Source organism: Notothenia rossii (assembly GCF_949606895.1).
Source record: "Notothenia rossii genome assembly, chromosome: 9".
Lineage (NCBI taxonomy): Eukaryota > Metazoa > Chordata > Actinopteri > Perciformes > Nototheniidae > Notothenia > Notothenia rossii.
The window spans coordinates 51,873,615-51,894,987 of record NC_136907.1 but is presented as its reverse complement, the minus strand read 5'-3'; the positions used below and the strand labels follow the sequence as shown (position 1 = coordinate 51,894,987).

The following is a 21,373-nucleotide window of genomic DNA, read 5'->3' as shown; positions in this document are numbered from 1 at the left end:
AGGTTTAAAGTGCTCATGTTCTTTTGCGCTTGTTTTCATAGACCTGGTTGCTTATTCCTTCCGCAAAAACTGGCAACACTAGTGGCTGCATCGTTAACACTGCATGAGAGGAGGAGAGACAGACAGAACACTACCATTTGCATGCGATCATGGTACTTTAATGTTAAATGTAGGGATGCCAGTGATTATTCGATTATTCGAATATTTGTTACAGTCTCCATAATCGAATATTATTTTAAAAAATCGATTTTATTTATATATATTTTAATTATTATTTGTTTTTTTTGTTTTTTTCGGACTTAGTTTCAACCAAAATATAGACTAATGCTAATAATAGTATAAGTATTAATAATTGTAAATGGCCATTGGTCACACCACCATTTTCTTTTACTGTAAACTTGGAGGAAGCCTGCGTGCAGAGCAGACTGCTGCTGCAGCACGCTACACACCGACCCCGCCCCCACCCCCCCTCTCCCTCACACGTGCGACTAAAGATGAACAAAGAGGCAGGTAAAAAGAGTTCCTCCTCGTGGAACTACTTCAAACTTACAAGTCCAAAGGAAGTTAAATGCAAGCTCTGCGAAAAGACGTTGGTCTATCACAGCTCAACCTCAACAATACGTTCGCATTTGAGTGCGAAGCACGCCAAAGAGGTTACAGAGAAAGACGCAGCACTGCTGCGCATAGCGCATCTCCAAGTAAAGGCAATGGCAGGCACTTTAGAAAATAATTAAAAAAACAACAACATCATGTTGATGTTGGTTTATTTGTAGTTTATTTTGTTTGTATTGTTAAACATGTTCCAGTAAAGAAAACAACGGAATTCCTTTTGTCTGAGTTTTTTTCTTTTTCTTTCGAATAATCGATTATTATTCGCCAGGGCTGCCGAATAATCGATTTTGATCATGGTCAGTTTCTGGCAACCCTAGTTAAATGTATAGAGTATGTTTGCTTTACATCGTTTCAGTATGATTGACATTGCAAGTTGGTATTATTCAGAAGCAAAATAATTAAAATAAAAAAAAATCAGCATGACGTCATAGGATCCCCGTAATTTAGAAATGAGATAGCATAGGTGTCTGAATCAAGATCACGATCTTTTTTCGATTAATCGTGCAGCACTATGATGTAGTGCTAGTAGCAGCTTCACTTGTAGCTTTGGTGATGCTCGCCTCTTTCTTCTTGTGAATTATATTCTTTTTGGAAAATAAGTCAAGTAAAAAATGTTTGCCTGCCATTATAGGAGCTTTTTCGTTAGTGTTAGAGGGAAAGAGCTGCCGCAAAATCGGCGGGCGGCGAGCGTGATGACGAATCATAATTTTTTTAAGGAAATCGTTTTTATTTTTTATATAATTACAGTCAAATGTATTATGTTTTTGTCATTATTACAACAAATACACACTTGCAACTGATAACACTGGCAATGCTTTTATATTTATTAGACTAAAAAGATCATGCTCCAAATAAGTGGGGGTACAGCGTACCCCCGCGTCCAACGCCCACTACACCACTGGATATGACTACAGGAGCAGTTTGGGGGTCGATATCTTACGGGGGGGGGGAATAAACCTCAACCCTCTGAACCTCTGATTGCTAGATCAGCACATTAACTCCCTGAGCCACAACACTAAATGTTTCCTGTTAGTTTTGACCGTAAAGCTGGAGTGAATATCTTTTAATATTTAATGTTATTCAGTCTGCATTAAAAAGTAGCCTAAAGCAAAGTACACCGTTTATAACCTGTTTACACCTTCTGCTAGTTTATCAAGCAAGCTGTTACTACGAGGGATGTAACCAACCGAGGAATTTCAAATATTTCCCCTTCATTATTTATTGTTAAAGTTGTTCACTTTTAAACTTTAAGTTTAAACATGGCCTCAGTTTTTGTAATCTTACTTTTTCAAATAACTTTTTACGATTAGTTAAAGTTTAAAAGGCAACTTTTCAACAACAAGGGGCTAATGGGGAACCAATCTAAACCCTTACAGTGTTATTATTACTCAGCCATAACATTGACTTCATAATGACAGAGCAATAAATGTGTCTATGGCTACTTTAGCTTGCTAAATGGCTAACTCACCACATAGCTCGTCACATTATATAAATACAGCCCGAGCAGATAACCCTTTTATTTTCCATGGAAAGTTCCCACCTTGGATATTTCCATTGCAACCCTAGTGATGAACATATTTGATCAAGTTGTATTAAACACTTACAATAGTTACTGAAGTTAAAACTCATTGTGAACTTTATAGAATGATCACATATGTGACCCGCTCTATCGAAATCAGTCGGAAGTCGCAACGGCTCATTTCAAAATAAACGTGGATTTGCGTAAAAAACTATTTTTCCGGAGTTCGGGTGTTTTGTTTGATTTTAAACAAACAAAGTCTTGGCTTTCAGAATACGCAACTTTTATTTCCAAACTCACACGATAAATACATTCTTTAAGCTTGTAAAGGGAAGATGACAGGCAATCTGCTCTTCCGCAGCGCCGCCCCCCCCTCCCTCCGGCTGACATTATGAATGTAAGCATAGAGTAATCATAAATAACACGGCAGGGTCCGTTACAGTTTGTTTTCATCTGATTTCAATTAAACAAAGTCTGGCCTTTCAGAATATTAAACTTGTTTCGCTAAATTCAGATGCTAATTACAACTTTGAAGCTTGTAACGGCATAATTACAAGCGGAGAACGGAGTAATGTAACGTCACAGCAGGCATAACAACAGCCGGTGTTTCTCGTGAGGGTTTTCCCCGGGAAACAAACGCAATACACACAAACGCAAAAAGACAAAAACACACACACACGCGCACACACACACACACACACACACACACACACACACACACACACACACACACACACACACACACACACACACACACACACACACACACACACACACACACACACACACACACACACACACACACACACACACACACACACACACACACACACACACACACACACACACACACACACACACACACACACACACACACACACACACACACACACACACACACACACACACACACACGAGCTTCCCCCAGACTAGTAATCCAAACGAAAATATCTTCCCTCCGTAGTATTTTGATCATTTGCTCAGCTAATAATCAATCAGATCGATGGATTCCAGAGAAGAGAAAACTGTGAAGGCCTTTTTCTCAAAATGATGACTCAGTGACAGTCATTATATAATGCGACATATTTTGCTTAATATTTGGAGTACAAAAACAATCCTGATATCATTAGAAAGCCAGGAATCTCCTCTTTCCAACAGTGTATACAACTCAAAATGTGTCTTCGGGTCAATGCGACTGATTTCGATGGAGCAGGTCACATATGCATTGACCCAAAAGTAAATAATGCACCCGTTAAAACTGGATTATTTGAAACGCGCAGCAAGCATCATATGAACACATATCCCATGTGCATTATCATCCTGCAGACAGAACAGACAAACAGGCCGTGTGTCCGTTCTTCAACCTCACCTCGGTTCATCCTTCACGGCGCCCCAGTTGTGCGAGCCGCTGCCGCTGCGCTTCTCCTCGATTTTCTGATTGCTGGAGCAAACGGAGAGAAAACACACACTGATTTATGCTGCCTAAACATACACTCAGCCCACAATGAACAGTCCATTCTACCAGCAACAACAACCCTTGACCTCAATTTGGTTTTCAAAGGAAGCTTAACAGAGCGGGGTGTCTGCATTAGAAACTAATTGGTTCCTGGAAGATTTTAATAATCTGACACATGGTGAATATTCTGCTCAAATATGATGTGTGTTTATTGACCTAAACCAACTGATCAGCAGGCATAGGAAGAATGACATCATCATTCTTTTATCACAACGCAACGCAAGTGGTAGGTTTGCGCCACTGAGATCTGCTCTACAAAAAATCCAGTCTTTCGTTTATATGAATACAAATAATAATTATTGACTGCAAATATTGGCAGTCTGGTTTTTCTCCCTGCATTTATCTTACCAGTACCAGCTGGCAGTTGCTAAGAAACTTTATCCCTTGCAAATCCAATTGCAGTCCAACCCATATTACACAAACTATGTGAAAAAGTTTCACAGCGCTGTACTCGGTCCAAAAACGGAACAAACAATCCCACACAATCCCAAGACAAAAAGCTCACCGTCTGTGACTCACACAACCCAATGCTGTGTGTTTGTGAAGCCAGTAGAAATATATAATCTTCAGCACATCCCCTCTGCATCAGGTTTTTAATGTATACCAAAGCGGACATTATGAGCGGAGGGATATAAATATGTGTGCATTTAACAGATTTTCATGCTAAAAAATTGCCAGTAATTATCGGATAACGGAAACCAGTGTTTCCGCCAGACCAGGGCTGAGAGGCCGTCCACCCCGAGAGCGGGGGGGGGGGTGGTGTTTTGAATTTTGACTTGAGCCGTCCCTTATAGATACTGTCGTTTTACGTTAGTGAGCCGGATCATTTGGCTCGGCTCTCTTAAAGCGCCGGCTGTTTCGGCTCCCAAACGGCTCTTCATGTTACCACAGTTTACCACGGAGCCTCAGTATCGCCGTTGCGAGGCCCCGGCGCTCGCAGCTCACGCGCGTGCTCCACTAAAACCACCCCGCTCATTGCGTCCAAATCGCGCACGTTCCGTGTTGTCCTGTAGCACCTTCGATGTCGGGGAAACGATCTTCAATACTCCGAAAAGAATCCCACCAGACTCCTTTGCCCCTCCAACAGAGGGATGTCCTTGTCCCGTTTCCTTTTCGTCTATTCAAGTGATAAAAACTCTCGATCTTCTCTCGAATTATTAATATTTTTGGACGCCCTCGGCTCGAGTTCAGGGCGTCCCGAGCTGAATAAGGCTACTTAATAATACTTTGGCTGCTGATTGGCTAATGGTTACACAAGTCAAAAAAACTGATCAGCTCATTTTCAGACAGGTTTTTATATAAATGGATCAGGACAAAAAGAGAGAGAATCTTTTTTTCTGAAACTTTCAGAATCTCTTTACACAGAGGGGACACATGGTGATGTAGAAGAGACATGAAGAAGATGGGACACATGGTGATGTAGAAGAAACATGAAGAAGAGGATTTTGCATAATAGGTGACCTTTAAAGATGGGATAGGTAATTTTGGAGAAACCAGCTCGAGTGCGCTAGAATTTGAAAATACACAGCCGAAAAAAATCTGCCACTTCCTTACAGAGCCCCTCCTCCAACACACACGAACGCGCACATGACCAATGAGGGCACGAGATAAGTTTGTGCACAGATGGAAGGCTGACAGGCAGGTAGGCCATCCAGTTATTTTAGCTGGGCCGGCTCAGATGATTGGTCGTGCTTTTTACAGTACTACGGCTACCACAGATGATATTTTTTTATGTATTTATTGTCAAAGCATTTAATTTATTTATTGCTATCAGAATGTTAAGAGCATTCCATGGAATATAACAAAAAGTGTTTCTGAGGTGAATTACCTACCCTAGCTTTAAGGTCTGTGTTTAACACAGGTTGAAGACATTTTTAAATGTTCTGTGTAATGACTTTAGTCTTATTTAGCCACTTGGCTAAATAAGACTAAAGTCATAACACAGAACATTAGCCGCCTTTAGCTTAGCGGTGGCGAATTATATGAAGTCATGTAGACGTGATGTAGTTTGTTTATAGGTTAGCTTTTTACTTCTGAAGATTGCTTTTACCATAGGTGCAATAATCATAAACATATGTTTGCCACAGTTTTTGCAGAATTCCAAAATCTGATGCAAAAATCACATTGGTTTTTGACAAGGGACCACCTTAATACGATAACTTCCGGGTCGGACTACAAAATCCTGACATCACCACTTATTTATGTGCCACTTGGTCCTGGCAACATTTGGACGTTAAAGAGCTCAAAAGCAACCTCTTGATAATAAAGATTCAAGAATGGGATGCTTTTGTAAGTAGTCATTTCTATTTATACATCCACTGGTCTGCTAAGGTCTCAGTTGAGGGCTGACTCACGATTTGTCATTGCCGCTGTGTCTGTCGAAGTCTCGTTTGCCACGGGAGTCGAAGCCCTCTCCCCGGCCCATGCCCCGTCCTCTTCCACCGCGCCCACCCCGTCCGCCACCACGCCCTCTGGGGGGCCTGTCTCCAGAAGGCCTAATGGACAAAAACATAAAAATAAACCGTATCAGTCGTGATCAACATTTAAGCTCATGTGACAGAGATGCATATCTGCTCTTAATGCCTGTGAAAGTACAAAGCTTCACATAAATTACAGACGGCAGTGATGTTGAGGTTAAGTGAGCTCAGATTATATCAAACACTTAATCCATGCATACACCCCCACATGGTTGTGTGACCGAGGCAGACAGCCTTGAGTTTATCAGCCTGTCTATATGTGCACTTGGTTATTCATCACAGCTACCCACTTGTCCACGGAGAACTCTCCACCTCCCTCAGGCTTGTCCTCAGTCGGCTTCTCAAAGCGCCGCTCGCGAGGAGGTCTCCGGTCCGGCCTCTTGTCTCCAGGTCGCCCTTCACCCTGCCCCCCCTGGTTCTGGGAGCCAGGCTGGCCCTGCTGGTCTGGTCTTCGGCCCACTCGCCTGATACCTTATGATCAGGAGCATAGAGTCAAACCTTCAGAAGGCAGTGATTTTTCTTAGTACTATAACTCTTTATTGTAGTTATTTGTGCCGGTGACAGTCAGCAGTTGCTGTTTTTTAGAAAACACTTTATTGGGCAAGAAAAAGTGGGTAAATGAAGTACCGTAATTTTCGGACTATAAGCTGCGCCTTTTTTCCCATTTTTCGACCCTGCGGTTTATATAACGGTGCGGCTAATCTATGGATTTTTACAGCTAACGGCCACTAGGGGACCTCCTAAATCTATGGATTTTACAGGTTACAGTCCACCACCTTTAACTCTATGGGCTCTATGGCCGGTCCGCGCCCCCCACCTTTAAGCGGCGGGCTCCAGCAGGAAAAGCTGGAGGCCGGAAAAGAGTGAGACAGGTAGCGCGCAAAAGTAAAAGTGGAACCGAGAGTGGTACGAGAGACAGAACGAGAGCAAGACAGACAGACATCACGAGAGCGAGACAGTTTGTCCCCGTACCACTGGTTGAAAACCACTGCTGTAGATCACTGCCGGTACGTGCGCTGGGAGCGCACCGTTTAAGTTTGAAAGTTGAAAAGTTTGTGTGTCTGAAACGCTATGTGATTCAGTACAGTTTACACAGCACAGTACATGTTCTGTAGCTACTATTGCACTAAATGGTAACACTTTAATACGTTATGCAAATATGCAACTTGTTTGTTGAAATGTTAATAAATGGGAGCTTCCTCAAACAGCCATCTCTTTCCCGACAATCCCCTCTGTGCACGAACCCTTACATATGGTAATTAAACATTAAAACACCTGCAGCTTATAGTCCAGTGCGGCTTATATATGTACACATCATTCAATTTAGCTGCTGCGGCTTATATTCAGGTGCGCCTTATAGTCCGAAAATTACGGTATGTTTTTTAAGTACTTGGATAGAAATAGCCAAAAAAGAATTTAAAAAAGGACAACAAAGGTTATTATGAATATTGAAAATGTATTATGCAAAGAATAGGGCTGCAACTCATGTATTTCACTTTCATCGCAATGTAAAATGGTGGCATAAACACAACACAAAAGACTGCATCTTTTCAATAACAACTTACAACTGCAGTTCAAATCTTTTTTTTTCATGTTGTTTATTTTGTGTCGAGTTCAATTTTTTGATAGATTCAATAAAATAATGTCCTTTTATTTTTCCAACAACAAGCAATTTGTATCATTTTAGTAGCAATCACAATTAAGTACACTTTAATATATATATATATTATTTGGTTAATTTTTTATTGGAATATTTTGCATATTGTTATATTATTTTCCTCATATTGCCTGCCCAAATGCAGACATTATAAATGTATACATAAATAATATATCAAACAACCATTGGTGTAACAAGGTTGTGATTGGCCCCGGTGCAAATATTGTTTTGGGCCAACACCCATATGCATCTGCAGGTCTCCCTGGAAAAAGAGATAATTGATCTCAATGGGATTTTACCTGGATAAATAAAGGTTTTGAATTGAATTGATATGAAACAGAACTGTAAACAGATTTACTTTTTCTTTATGGATATTTTACAAATCACTCCCCTTTTAAACTGTATTCTTGTTTTACTGTCATATAGTATTTCATAACTGTTTTTCATTTATTCTCTTATTGTTTTATAACTATAATGATCATATGAAGGTGTACCTCAGAAATAATTGTTTACATACATCGTGACCAAACCGTTTGAGACCCACTGAGATAACTTAGACTAAAGTTAACTATCTAAACACTCAGCGAGTTCTTTACCTCACCTGAGTCCCTCAGTCTGAGAGGTGAGGACATTCCCTTCACCTTGTTGTAGAAACAGCTCCTTATATCTGTTAGTGCAGCTAGCTAAACAGATGCTAACAACACGGTCCCCGGCACCGGTGCGCGCGCTCTCTCTCTCTCTCGCGCGCGCACGCACACGCTCTCTCTCTCTCTCGCGCGCACGCACACGCTCTCTCTCTCTCTCGCGCACGCACACGCTCTCTCTCGCGCGCGCACGCACACGCTCTCTCTCGCGCGCACACGCTCTCTCTCTCTCTCTCGCGCGCGCACACGCTCTCTCTCTCTCTCTCGCGCACACGCTCTCTCTCTCTCTCTCTCTCTCTCGCGCACACGCTCTCTCTCTCGCGCACACGCTCTCTCTCTCTCTCTCTCTCTCGCGCACACGCTCTCTCTCTCTCTCTCGCGCACACGCTCTCTCTCTCTCTCGCGCACACGCTCTCTCTCTCGCACACACGCTCTCTCTCTCGCACACACACACACACACACACACACACACACACACACACACACACACACACACACACACACACACACACACACACACACACACACACACACACACACACACACACACACACACACACACACACACACACACACACACACACACACACACACACACACACACACACACACACACACACACACACACACACACACACACACACACACACAAATTATGACATACATTTCTTGGGGGTGCTATGGCTATCCTAGGGGAGTTTTAGCACCCCCTAGCGCCGCCTATGATGGACATACACAACCACTGAGAAGCGCCACATGTCATATTTCAACAACAGCCTGCCTTGGCCTCAAACCACCACAGCCTGACAACGACACAGCAAACTAAGAAGAGGATTACACCTGTTTCCTTCATGTTTGTCTCTGGGGAATGGGCTGGTAGGCCTACATGGACCGGTTGCTATAATATAGCTTTTGATCTTGGCGTCGGGGGTCTCAATAGCGCCATAGAGTCCCCTATCGGTTGGGGCCCTTGGGGGAACTGTTGGACCACCGCCGGGCACAGCCAAATCCAGCTTCTCCTCCTGGCTGTTTTAGCACTGGTGATGTGTTGTGCATGCCCACTGCACCTCGCGGGAGCGCGCCACAGCGTAAAGCACAAAATCCCAGACATTTCAATGATTTGAATCAATCAAACAATGTTTATTTATATTGCCCAATATCACAAATGTTACATTTGTCTCAGTGGACTTCACAGTTTGTACAGAATATGAGAATGACAATACGACACCCTCTGTCCTTAGATGATTTGTGCGGCAAAGTTACCCCTAGTTTCCACCGGGTCCGTCTGCGTCGCGTTACGGCTGTGCCGCGGCGCCCGCAGGGATCGCGGCCACTCTAGTCAATGGGTGCTATTCCACCAGACGCGCCGCGTTACAGCTTAGAAGCGTCCCAGAAGCGTCTCGCCGCTGGGCTCCGCTCGAAATAGGATTGAAGTCTATTTTTCGACGCGATGCAGCCGTAAGATAATGTCGGGCAGGCAGGAAGTGGAACGTTCAGAGCATATATAGAAATGCCAGCGTTTTCCTCCGGTTTACAGGCACTGTGTAAATATATATAGAATAATTATGATGATGAATTAATTTTTTTACCATTAAAATACAGCAACACATCTTTGATTCATGTCGTTTATAACTGGGATATTAAAATTATTATTAACTTTGTCTGTACAAAGTAGTCTGTCCAGGAAATATGCCCAAATCAACTAAAACTGCGAGCCGGCAGGCAAGACGCTCCGCTTCTGAAATGCTTCTGAAACGTGCCCGGTAGGGTATGACGCCGGAGGAGGCCGGACCAAAACCGCGGAGCAGCTGTTACGCGACGCAGACGGACCCGGTGGAAACTAGGGGTTAGGTCTAGAAACGACATAAGGGCATAACACCGGAGCACTGCTGCGGGGAAACTTTGGCGCTGTTCTGAGTTAGGTTCTAATCCGTCAAAATGACGGACTGCTTTCAGATTTTTCCGTCATTGTCAAAAGAATTCCGTCATAGACGGAATATATTCGGTTAACGCGACCTGTTGCTTGGTTACTTTGAAGACTGCATGAACCGGTCAATGCCATAGAGAGGCAAAGTCCTTCCCTTTCCGGGGGACTTCCATGGGACCTTATTTCGGAAAAAGTATGTGTTGCATTCAATGGCGAGAGAAAGATTATATTTCGATCCCGTTTGAATTGTGCCACAAATTACACGTATGATGTTTGTCAATTTAAAAGATAATTTTGCAAGTCAACATTTTTTAAATGTGTCGTGAAACTGTGAAGTAACACTTTTTTGTGTGAAACTGCTCAATGAACTACATCTCCCGTCTCGCACCACACACCAAGACGGCCGTCACGTTGGCACATTTCACTTCTTTGTTTCAGAATGAGGCGAAAAGTATTAAAAGAGGTGAAAATCACTACAAGTCGTTGACTTGAGAGCTGTACGTACACAAAAGGGGAGTTGGTCGGTTCCGTAAGAGCCGGGATTCTGGGATTTGTAGTCTTTCTAGTTGCATATTTTTCATAGTCTTATATTTCAACAGTTTTTCGACAAACTGACTTTTTTTAAACTTTTTTTGTAATTCATGGCACAATTCAAACGGGATCGAAAGATACGTTTTCTCTCTTGACTTCAATACATACTTTTTCCGAAATAAAGGACTTCGCCTCTCTATTGGGGCCCCCCAAAAAAAAAAAAAAAATGGTATAGCCTGTGCCGGTGCAACTGCAAACAACACCACAACGGAGTGTTTAGCCAGTACGAAAATATTGCCGAGTGCAAAAGGCGCTGAAAATATATATGGAATTATTATGTTGCTTTATATAAAAAAAAGAGGTATTTCAAGTGGCAGTAAGCACAGTTTATATAATATCATTCTTATATTCCTAATGGCAGTGATATTTAAACGTTCAGGAAAGATCAATCTGTCACGCAAAGCTCCCACTGTCTCCATCCAGCAGCTTAAACAACAGCTCTCACTGCACACTAATAACAACACAGGCTAACAGCGGGCCTTCTTCATTACCTCGGTTTGTTAACTCTATTTTAGAGGACTAAACTTAAACAAAATCTAAATTCACTGTAGTAAAAAATGTGACAGATGCAAACAAAGAGCCGTCTGTCTGGTTTCTCTGCGCAGGTGAACGTCCCGCTGCCTGCAGCCGCTAACGGAGCTGCGTAGTGCCCATCCTCCAGCGGACCCGAGCCTTGCACCGTCCTGCAGGATGCTGCGGGACACCGTGCCAGCTCAAAGGCTCTCTGGTCCAGTGCAGGTGTACCCGCAACCCCCCCCCCCCCCACCCACGGTGCAACCTCCTCTTGTTCTCTAGCTAACCTCGGTCTGTCAGGTTGACCCCTCTGTTTTCAGTCCAGCATCAGCTAAAGCAGCTAAGATGTACATGACAGTTTATAGGATAAAGATGAAAATAAACATGCACTGCTCACAAGCTAAAGAGCAGGTGAATGCTTGTGTTACCTTCTTTCTTCAGTGGGACCGGAGCCTGGGAATCGTCCTTCTTGTCCAGCAGCGGGTTCTTCCTGTCCTTCTGTGACTCCTTCTTCGGCTGCTTCGCGGCTTGAGCTGCGGTCTTGTTGGAGCCAGCGGCGGCGGCCGCCTCCTTCTTCTTGTTTTCCGCCGCTTTTAGGATCTCAAACGGGTCGGACTCATCGTCCAATAACTGGTCAAACCGGTTGGTTACGACACAGCCGAAGCCTTCCTGAAGATGTCCGGGCATGATGGCGCCCCTTCAACGGGATTCACCTCCGATTCTACGAGGTTTGATGCGAACAATTCGCTGGATGCTGCCACAAGATGGCTGGGAGAGCTGCCCCTTCTCTTCCGGTGCGAGCACCATCCGGGACATCGTGCACAGCGCACCAATCTGAACACACTGAGGCTGCAATGTTTTTATTTACATTATGTAACTATGTGCTTTTATATCCTCCTACAGTAATCCGGGTTTTAATTTCTGAGAGGAAGTCATATGCAGGGGAAGCTTTCCATAGTATGCTGGTCCTGTTTTGTCCAAAGTACATGATGCTGTACAGAACAAAACACTATTACATATTTCATGGTTTGGCTGAAGAAGTGTCACTTAGTTATTTACATCATAAACCAATATCTCTATTAATCTACATTACTTAAATAAACATTACATTACATTTAGCTGACGCTTTTATCCAAAGCGACTTACAATAAGTGCATTCGACCAAGAAGATATAAACTTGAACCGAATCATATAAACTCTATAGATTCTATACAATTATGTGTTCAAGTCCTTGTATTTTGTAGCATTGACTCTGTGCTGCTACAGACACACATATCATAAGATTAAGTGGGATTTGTCAGTTTATAAAAAGCAGCAAATGTTGTGTTTAGAGCCAGCAGGGGCATGCTGAGCAACAGCTGGCGGAACAATATCTGACAAGACCGCCCTGTGCACAGACAGCTCTCAGCATACTGAAGCTGTCACACTGGATTAAGACATATTCAGGCACTTTTCCATGTAACTCCAGTTTCTTTCACCAATGGATGTCATTGATTTTAAAAACAAGAGTGAAACTCTATTCAGGCCCAGGGCACGTGTTTATGACCATTGCTAATTTTCATCTTAGCGCTTCATTTACGAGAACATCCATCCAGTCAAAATGTGTAATCAAATAAAGAAATAACCTAGAATGGTTGATTCCATAAATTCACAAATAAATGGGTTCTTCCTTGGTCTATGCCAGCGCCATATAGATATAGATTCCATTTATATACATTATATTATATGCCTCTGGTCTATGCTACACTGTTTAATAAAGTTGAATGAAAATCGGGCAATTAATTGTTCCCTAATGTTGCTGATAAACAAGAAAAAGCAGCGCTTGGAACATTTCACCGATTAAAGTTCAGTTACTTTTCTGAAATGGCTAAAAGAAGGCCTCTGATGCACATTCGTCATGTATATTTTTCTCTTATATTCCTATTATTAAAACAAAAAAAACGCAATCATCTTGCAAACCAGTGTGCCAGGAGCAGCTAAAGCAAAACACAATTACATTAAGCAGTTGAGCCTCCAAAGCCCTATTTTTGCTACCACAAAGCAGTTATATTTTTGAATTTCAGTGAAATATCAGTAAAACAAAACTTGTGCATAAGAGCTTGTGAAAAGAAGAATTGTTTTACCCTGCATGTGTCTGTTAAAGACCTTATCAGTGAGCATGTCATGCCTTTCAGCTAACCACATCATAATGTATGATCTGTGGTAAAAGGAGACCCTGGTGACAGCTGATGGAAGAGCTGGAGGTAAACCAGACCTTACAAGCAAACAGCTGATTCAAGTCTGTAAGGTTAGAAGCCCGCTTAAGAAGAACATGATACAGATATCAGGTGAAGACGCAGCAGCGTTGGTGGTATTTAGTTACACCATGAGAGACCTCTGCTGGTTATTGATCTCAGAAAGGGCAAATGCAAAGAAAAGTCTTGTGGAATTGTACTTATGTAGAAAAGACAATAGAGACACATTGTTCAGTGATACGAGACGCAAGAATGAATAAGAGCACTTTATTCAGAGCAAAATGATCCATTACAAATGACTCACTATTTCACTGCACAAATTTCCTCGTCGGCATTTTCCTCACTCTGTTTCCTTCGGACTTCTTTCTCAAGCTCGAGGAGTTTTGAATAGAGGACATCGGACGTTCCTTCATCGATGTCCATCTGAGACAAGAATGAAAAACATTATTTTGACTTAAAAACACTTTTACTTCACTTCTTAGGTTTATATAAATATTTGTATTTGAGTCTATTTGATTTCAACCTTTATTGGAATTTTTACTTTAGCTTCTTATGTTTATATAAATATTAGTAATCAATTTCTTTAAATGTATCTTTTATATAATTCAAAGCTGGAGCAACTCACAAAACATTTTTCCTCGGAATAAATAAAATGTATATACATTAAAAAGTTAAGATATTCTGATTCAAATACATTCTAAATCACTGCAGTACTGTATTTAAAATATAGCCTACTTTAGTTCAATTACACATATTGTGCTGTTTACAAATAAAGAAACAGCAGTTGTGCAAAAATGCTAATGAGCCACAACTTGTCAGTGCATTTCTATATTTTTGAACAGGCCTAAAAATAAACTACGCTTTCAATCATTAGTATAACAATAAAAATATATGTATGTCAAATTGTATGTGGTCTAATGTACGAAAATGCACAAAATGAACCCTGTAAGCAGAGGATTATATTGTTATTATTATAAGCTAATTATTTAAACAGGTTTTGTAAAGAAATATGTCTGGCACTAGCTTTGTAGTAGTAGTAGTAGTAGTAGTAGTAGTAGTAGTAGTAGTAGTAGTAGTAGTAGTAGTAGTTACTGTGATCACTGTAAGTGGTTTCCACTGTACTCAGGTTCAGCTTGTTTAAATTTCACGTAAAGCAGTATGATGTCTCTCTGTGCCGGTCTCTGGTTACTCACCTGGCGAGGCTGAGTGTAGTTTGTTCCGAGTCCTGATGTTAAACTGTGATACTTTGCTCTGGGGTCCAGAGACTCAGGGTTTTGTAGAAACAGCCAGTGCTGTTAAAAAGCAGGACGTCGTGTTTATAGGAATTCATTTTTAGAGATATGTGTACATTATTTCGTACTGACAGCAACATACCAGCGCCTCTGCTCCGTTGTGTGGTGTGAGCGTGAATGTGTTGGTGAAGATCCTTATCTATTAAGCACAGAGAGTCACAATGTCAATGACACAATGTCATACTCCTTTCTGCACATATTCTGATTTCACATTTCATAGTTTATATGCAAAAATTCATTCATAGCATTCTATTTCCATGTAAATTACTGCTTTATTTTATTTTTATTTTATTGCTATTTAACTGTATTTTATTACGGTGTAAAAGATTTTCTGTTTTATATTAGATTTCTTGTTTTTTATATTTTATGTATGCACCATGACATCAAGTCAAATTCCTAGTATGTGCGAACCTACCTGACAATAAACCTGTTTCCGATTCTGATTTCTGATTCTGAAAATACATCCCATACCATTATACAGTGCAAACTCTATGGAGTCCTTGGAGCGCCATAAAAACAAAAAATATGAGAAAACATTTAATGACAGAAAAACATAATAAATAGGTAAATAACAAATAATGTAAAGATAAACAAATAAAACAATGATTACCCAACAAAAAGATAATTAAATGCATTATCATTCTGTTCACATTTCTTTATTTTTCTTTCTGTATGTATTATTATGTATTTAAACAAATAAATAAAGTATTTATTTTCCTTCTTTTTTCTATTGATTTTGCTTTAAAAAATCTTGAGCAATCTATCTACAAAAAGCACATATTTTAAGAAATAATGCATTATAATATTTGTTTATAATAATAATATTTTTTTATTATGGCACTCCTATGGCTCCATAATATGCGATTCTAATCATGTTTCCCAGAGATGAGTAGGTTCACTCACCAGCCACATGACGGGCATGATGAGGGTCCAGAAGAAGGAGGGGAGGATCCCGTAGGTCAGGTTAGTCATCACCAGCCCGGGACAGATGACAGAGGAGAACAGCCCCTGTCACAGAGAGAAAACATATTTATTTCAGGAACATTTTTACGATCTACCTGATGAACATTGTTAATAACTTTCTATTTAATTAAGAAAGTTGATAGTGCTTTAAGAGTGGTGAGAGTTCTAAAAGTTATTTTATGCTTTAAAAAAAAAGGTAAATTAAAAATTATTTGCAGGTCAATTAAAAAAATCTAACTCTACTGGTATATCCAAAGGAGATCTAAAACTATAATATTTCACAGTGCAGATTTTTTACCCCGTCAACCAACAAAAAAATTAATTTTGCTATAATTGTATTCATTGGTCTCAAACAAATACTGTCTTCTTCAACAAACAAAACAAAGAGTTTAAAGAAAACAAACATAAAGGGAAACATCCGGGGAATGATAGCAGTTGCTTTTGATGGTTGATAGAGTAAAAAAATGTATGTGAACATACTTTTTTAACATACTAACAAACCTGCCTTTTGGCGCCACCTAGAGGAAACGGGACCACATTGTAACTTTTTTACACTGTTAAAAATTGCTAAGACTTCTTTAAAGAAAAGGACTGCCTGCAGCCACTATAATGACCTTGTGACCAACCTAAATGTTGGAGTGTGTGTCAAACGTCACTCCTGAATCGGTAGTGTGCAGACTTTCTGATGGACTGACCTGGCTGTTCTTCTGCCTGTTGAGAGCCAGGCTGAGCATGTCTGAGGCGTACTTAGAGGAGCTGTAAGACTCCCTCCCCTCTCGGTGCTGCATGTCCTCCATGCTGAAGGCGGAGCGGCGGGCGTTACTGGAGGAGGTCCACACGAGCCTGGAGAGCAGCGGCTCCAGCTCCCTGATCTGCACCATACGGTACATGACTTATATACACTATATATACTTTATGCATGTACAACTATAATACTAAATAACTATACTGTAACATCATATAGTATTCAGGACTGTATATAGGCTACAATGTCAGATTAAAGTTTTTTTTGTTATATTTTAGATTTCATATCTGTGGTGTACCAGGAGAAAATGACCGAAGAGGTTGGTGGCAAACACTTCCTGCAGACCGTCTGAGTTGAGGCGGTCCTGTTGGGTCAGGATCCCCTCGGCTGTGGCAAACATTCGGACCACATTCCTGCAGAGAGAGGAGAAAGTGTTACAGAACAGCTTGGACACGGACAGGGTTTACAGCCATCAAACTTTAAGGACAACATTTGATGTTGAGAAGTGTGTTTGTATGAGGTAATTATCCATATTCAATTTATTACCAAATTATAGTTATTCATAGTTGCTGTTTGACGGCAATGTTAAGCGGTGACACAATTGTAAATAAACAAATAAGATAGACTTTAACGTTTTTTTGTTTTCTTTAAGTGGGCTTTTCTTGTACTTACTTCCTGATCCACAGTAGTACATTGCTTAGATTCCTGCCTATCATTTTACCTGATTTAATTTCAATTTCTTGTTGCACTATTTTTATAAAAGGCTCCCTTTTATTATAAAGGTCCTTAACATTATTATTATTTTATATATATGTTGCATTGTTGGAGGAACCTCCGATTTAAGATTTGGGCTACAGTCGAATTGTCCAAAAATCAGCTCCTAAATTCTAACCCTCTCTCCTATTCCTTGACCTCTGAGTGAAACGTCACGGGGTTAAGGGATAGTGGATAGGAGAATTCAAAAGGACTTAGGAGAAGAGACTGCGGTACTTTAGAGAATCCGACTGCACTTTCACTATCCGACGTGTTTATGATGCGCCAGCGGATGTCATTTTGTGCATCTGCTGATGTGGGGAAACTATGGAAACTACAGTTTTCTATACAATGGAAAAAAAACGGACTACAACATGGATGTTTATTAAGAACGAGGGACTACTGTAAACTCATCTACAGACTCTGCACCGTGCTCTGATGCTGTTGTTTTATGCTTTATGAACGTGGACAACAGAGAAACATATTCTTCATGACCAAAGTTGGAATTGAAATAAAAAAGGAAAGTGAAATTTATGCTCGTCACCTTCTCCCTTCGGTCCACATTAATACAAATGATCCCAATACGTATGATTGTATGAACTATGAAAAGATTTTAAAATAAATAAAAATGTATTTATTATAAACGTTAGTCCTTAACATCTATCACTGTGTATATCACCATTCAAACATCTTTTAAAAGTTGAACAAACCCCACACAGCTCAGTGAAATGTTGACTTTATTTGATAATTTCAGTAAAAACTAACGTTCATATTTCTCTTTTTGATTATAATACTGATGAACGTTCAAAACAAAGCACTTTGGCAACTTACCACATACGTTTTAAAATGCTTAATAAGCACCGTAACTTTCATGATATCATTTCTCCGTCATAATCGTTTGTTTCCGTGAACGGCCGACTTTTGTGTGACGGTAAATGCTGCGGCTGCAAGGCATTGTGGGGCAGCATTTTCTCCTCTCCTTTCGGTTAGGGAGGTCCAGTGGTTCCTAAGCTAAAGGAGGTTATAAAGGAAGTTTGAAACCTCCTTTCCTATCATCTAGAGAATTCGAACGGCACTTATCATGGCTGCCACTGAGGGACTTCCGGGTCATTTCACTCGGTTAGGAAGGTTCCTAAGCTAAATGGACTATTCGACTGCAGCCTAAGATTTCCGTTGCTAATCTACTCTGTAGCTATTGTGCATATGACAATAACATATTTGAATCTTGGTACTCCTGTCTTCATCTCCAAACTGCCTTCGTGCTACGTTCCTCATACAAACCCACTTACAAATATTATAGGATGCAAATTAAAGTAAATTAGGAACTGGATTTTGGGACTAACCTGGAGAACAGACCCTTGAAAAAAGCATTCAAATCCAGTTGTGGATTGGGCATGATTCCTGCATTTAGATACAGGAAGTCAATTCTGTTGTATCTGCAGATAAACACAAAGGTCAACCTCAGTTCACTATTCAGGTGAGTGAAGGTATATCAACAGTGTCATGACATCACTGTGTCAGTACCTGGCCTTGACCTCCTGAGCAGCACTGAGCACAGATTGGACAGAGCCCACGTCCAGCTGCAGGAGGTCCACATGTGCGTTGGAGTGAGAGGTCAGCAGGGCGGAGCGGGCAGCCTCCGCCCGCTGCATGTTCCTGCAGGCCAGACACAGCCACAGCTGGCTGTCCTCTGTCAGCAGCCGCTCACACAGGGCCAGGCCGATGCCGCTGGACAAAGTGAGAGGAGGCAGACAAACATTAGGGTGGAAACAAACACCCCTAAGGACTCTCATCCTACAGACTTTGGAAGTGAAACAAGTGGTAAACATAGAAGACTTGTTATTACAGTTGTAGAAGAAATAAATATTAAAGGCAGATACAGAAACAGGTTGTTGTCGCAAATTCAAACAAATCTAAATTAAAATGTTTACAATGCATGTTGATAGTAAGAACCAATAATAGACCTACTCTGTACGAGTGTATTGAGAAAGTAACACAGTTTTAATGTTTTTGATGAAGGTAATAAATCACAGATAGTACCGCCGTAGATACACCAGTATTTTCTCATTTGTGTATGATTTTGTGTATCTTGGATGTATTTTGTGTGCAAGTTTTATTTATTATTTAAAATACATATTTACATATACATTTAAATGCATTTGAAAAAAAAGCCTTCTGTGGATATATCTTTAAAATTGAATTAGCATTTTATGCATAACTGGTGCATAAATGTATGTTACAAATATAGACAAGGGTTAACCCTAACCCAAGTCCCATATTATTATTAGAGAATCACAGACCTGTGCATTAAAATAAATCTAATAACATTATAAATAATGTAGGTTCTTCCTCATTATAATGATGTTCCTTATGGTACATAAGTATAGTAGTATAGGTACTTTTACAATCTTATTTTGTTGTAGGCTATGGGTTGCTGGTTTTTTGTAATTCCCCTAATGTTATCTGTACGTGTACGTGATGGATGCACTTACAATAACATTGTGGATAAAAGAAGATTGAACTAACTAGCATTGTTATAACAGTTGTAAAACATCGGTACGTTCATTCAGTTTATCCCATTTTAGAAGCACTTCTCCCTCAGTGACGCTTTCAGCTCGTGCAGGTGTCAATCTGTAGCAATGTTAAATACCGAGTGTCTCTTCATCGTTATAATGTTGTTTTTGTGACCTACCTGTTCGCGCCGGTTATGAGGACAACTCTCTCCATGTCTGCACGGAGCTAGCAGCGTCTGTAAGCGAAGACAGGACCGTAATAAAGTTTAAACCAGGTGTGAATAATCTCTAAACGAAGCAGCCCATCGTCCGATTCCAATGAGATACTTTAGCCTATGTGTAGGAGCAGAAACGTGGTGTGATTGGATGTCAACAAACAACCAGCCAATCAGGTCACTCACTACGGAGAGCGAAGAGGCCCAGAACAGCTAAAGAGCACAACGACTGAAAATGTTGATTATTGATTATGTCTTTAATACGGTCCAAAACCGATTACAGATTCGAAGTAATAGTGCAAAAATACTGTGGCAAGTTGAAGTCATGTCCATCTCAAAATGATTGTGTGCAATTGGATTACAATTCGTGGTGCAATAATGTGTACATTATCTTTATGTTGCAGCTGGTAAGGCAGTTTGAACTGCTGAGTAGCTTTAAAGGTCACTTATTATGCAAAATCCACTTTTTCACGTCTTTTTTACTTAAACATGTGGCCCCCGTTGTAAAGAGATTCTGAAAGTTTCAGGAAAAAAGACCCCCTCTCTTTTTGTCCTGATCCATTTATATTAAAAACCTGTCTGAAAATGAGCTGATCAGATTTTGGCCACTTTATGATGTCATAACGATTTGTTTGGCTTGTGTAACCATTAGCCAATCACCAACCAAGGTAACCCCCCCCCCCCCCCCCACACACACACACACCTTATCACCTGAATCTCCTCCAAGAGCACCATTGAGTTCTTTGTAACCAAATATTACATCACATTACATTGCATTTAGCTGACGCTTTTATCCAAAGCGACTTACAGTAAGTACATTCGACCAGGAATGAAATATCTCTCAGAGGGGCGTTGGGAGGGGCTCCTTATTTTCATTTAAAGTAACAGACAGAGAATCAGCACTTTGGAAACAGGGATGAAACAGAGGGGATTATGGGATGCTGCAATGATCTGTTTGGTATTTTAGAAAAACACTTCAGAGACATGTTTTGTATATATCTGAGACCTATAATATATTGATGTAAAACAGTATAATAGGGGACCTTTAAATGTGATAATATATAATTAGTTACTTTATAGTTTATAGTTTAGTAAGAATAATCTAAATGTGAAGTAACTAGTAACTAAACCATTCAAAGTAGAAATAGCACATAATGGCAATACTTAAGTCTAGTAAAGAACAACAGTAAATGTAGACTACT

General features: G+C 40.6%; 2 protein-coding genes across 3 annotated transcripts in view; both read right to left on the bottom strand.

Moving 5' to 3' along the window:
- Positions 1–12,286, bottom strand: part of serbp1b (SERPINE1 mRNA binding protein 1b) — a 35,666-nt gene extending 23,380 nt beyond the window's left edge. The window contains exons 1-4 of one of the 2 annotated variants that reach the window (XM_079650110.1): positions 11,885–12,286; positions 6,415–6,595; positions 6,002–6,142; positions 3,501–3,572 (exon numbers count right to left, since the gene is read on the bottom strand). In XM_079650110.1, coding sequence (XP_079506236.1) covers positions 3,501–3,572; positions 6,002–6,142; positions 6,415–6,595; positions 11,885–12,143 — 653 coding nt within the window. In that variant the 5' untranslated portion in view covers positions 12,144–12,286. The remainder of the gene's footprint in view (positions 1–3,500; positions 3,573–6,001; positions 6,143–6,414; positions 6,596–11,884) is intronic. The other variant, XM_079650111.1, reaches the window with a different exon arrangement.
- A 1,655-nt stretch (positions 12,287–13,941) lies between these two features.
- On the bottom strand, positions 13,942–20,311 carry LOC307019320 (3-keto-steroid reductase/17-beta-hydroxysteroid dehydrogenase 7-like). Its single transcript, XM_079650114.1, has 9 exons — positions 20,136–20,311; positions 18,968–19,171; positions 18,787–18,879; positions 16,989–17,103; positions 16,641–16,817; positions 15,886–15,990; positions 15,065–15,121; positions 14,884–14,982; positions 13,942–14,113 (listed from the first exon to the last, which is right to left on the bottom strand). Exons 1-9 carry the CDS (start codon positions 20,168–20,170, stop codon positions 13,994–13,996), a joined length of 1,005 nt encoding a protein of 334 aa, XP_079506240.1. The 5' UTR covers positions 20,171–20,311; the 3' UTR covers positions 13,942–13,993.
- Between the last annotated feature and the right edge of the window lie 1,062 nt (positions 20,312–21,373).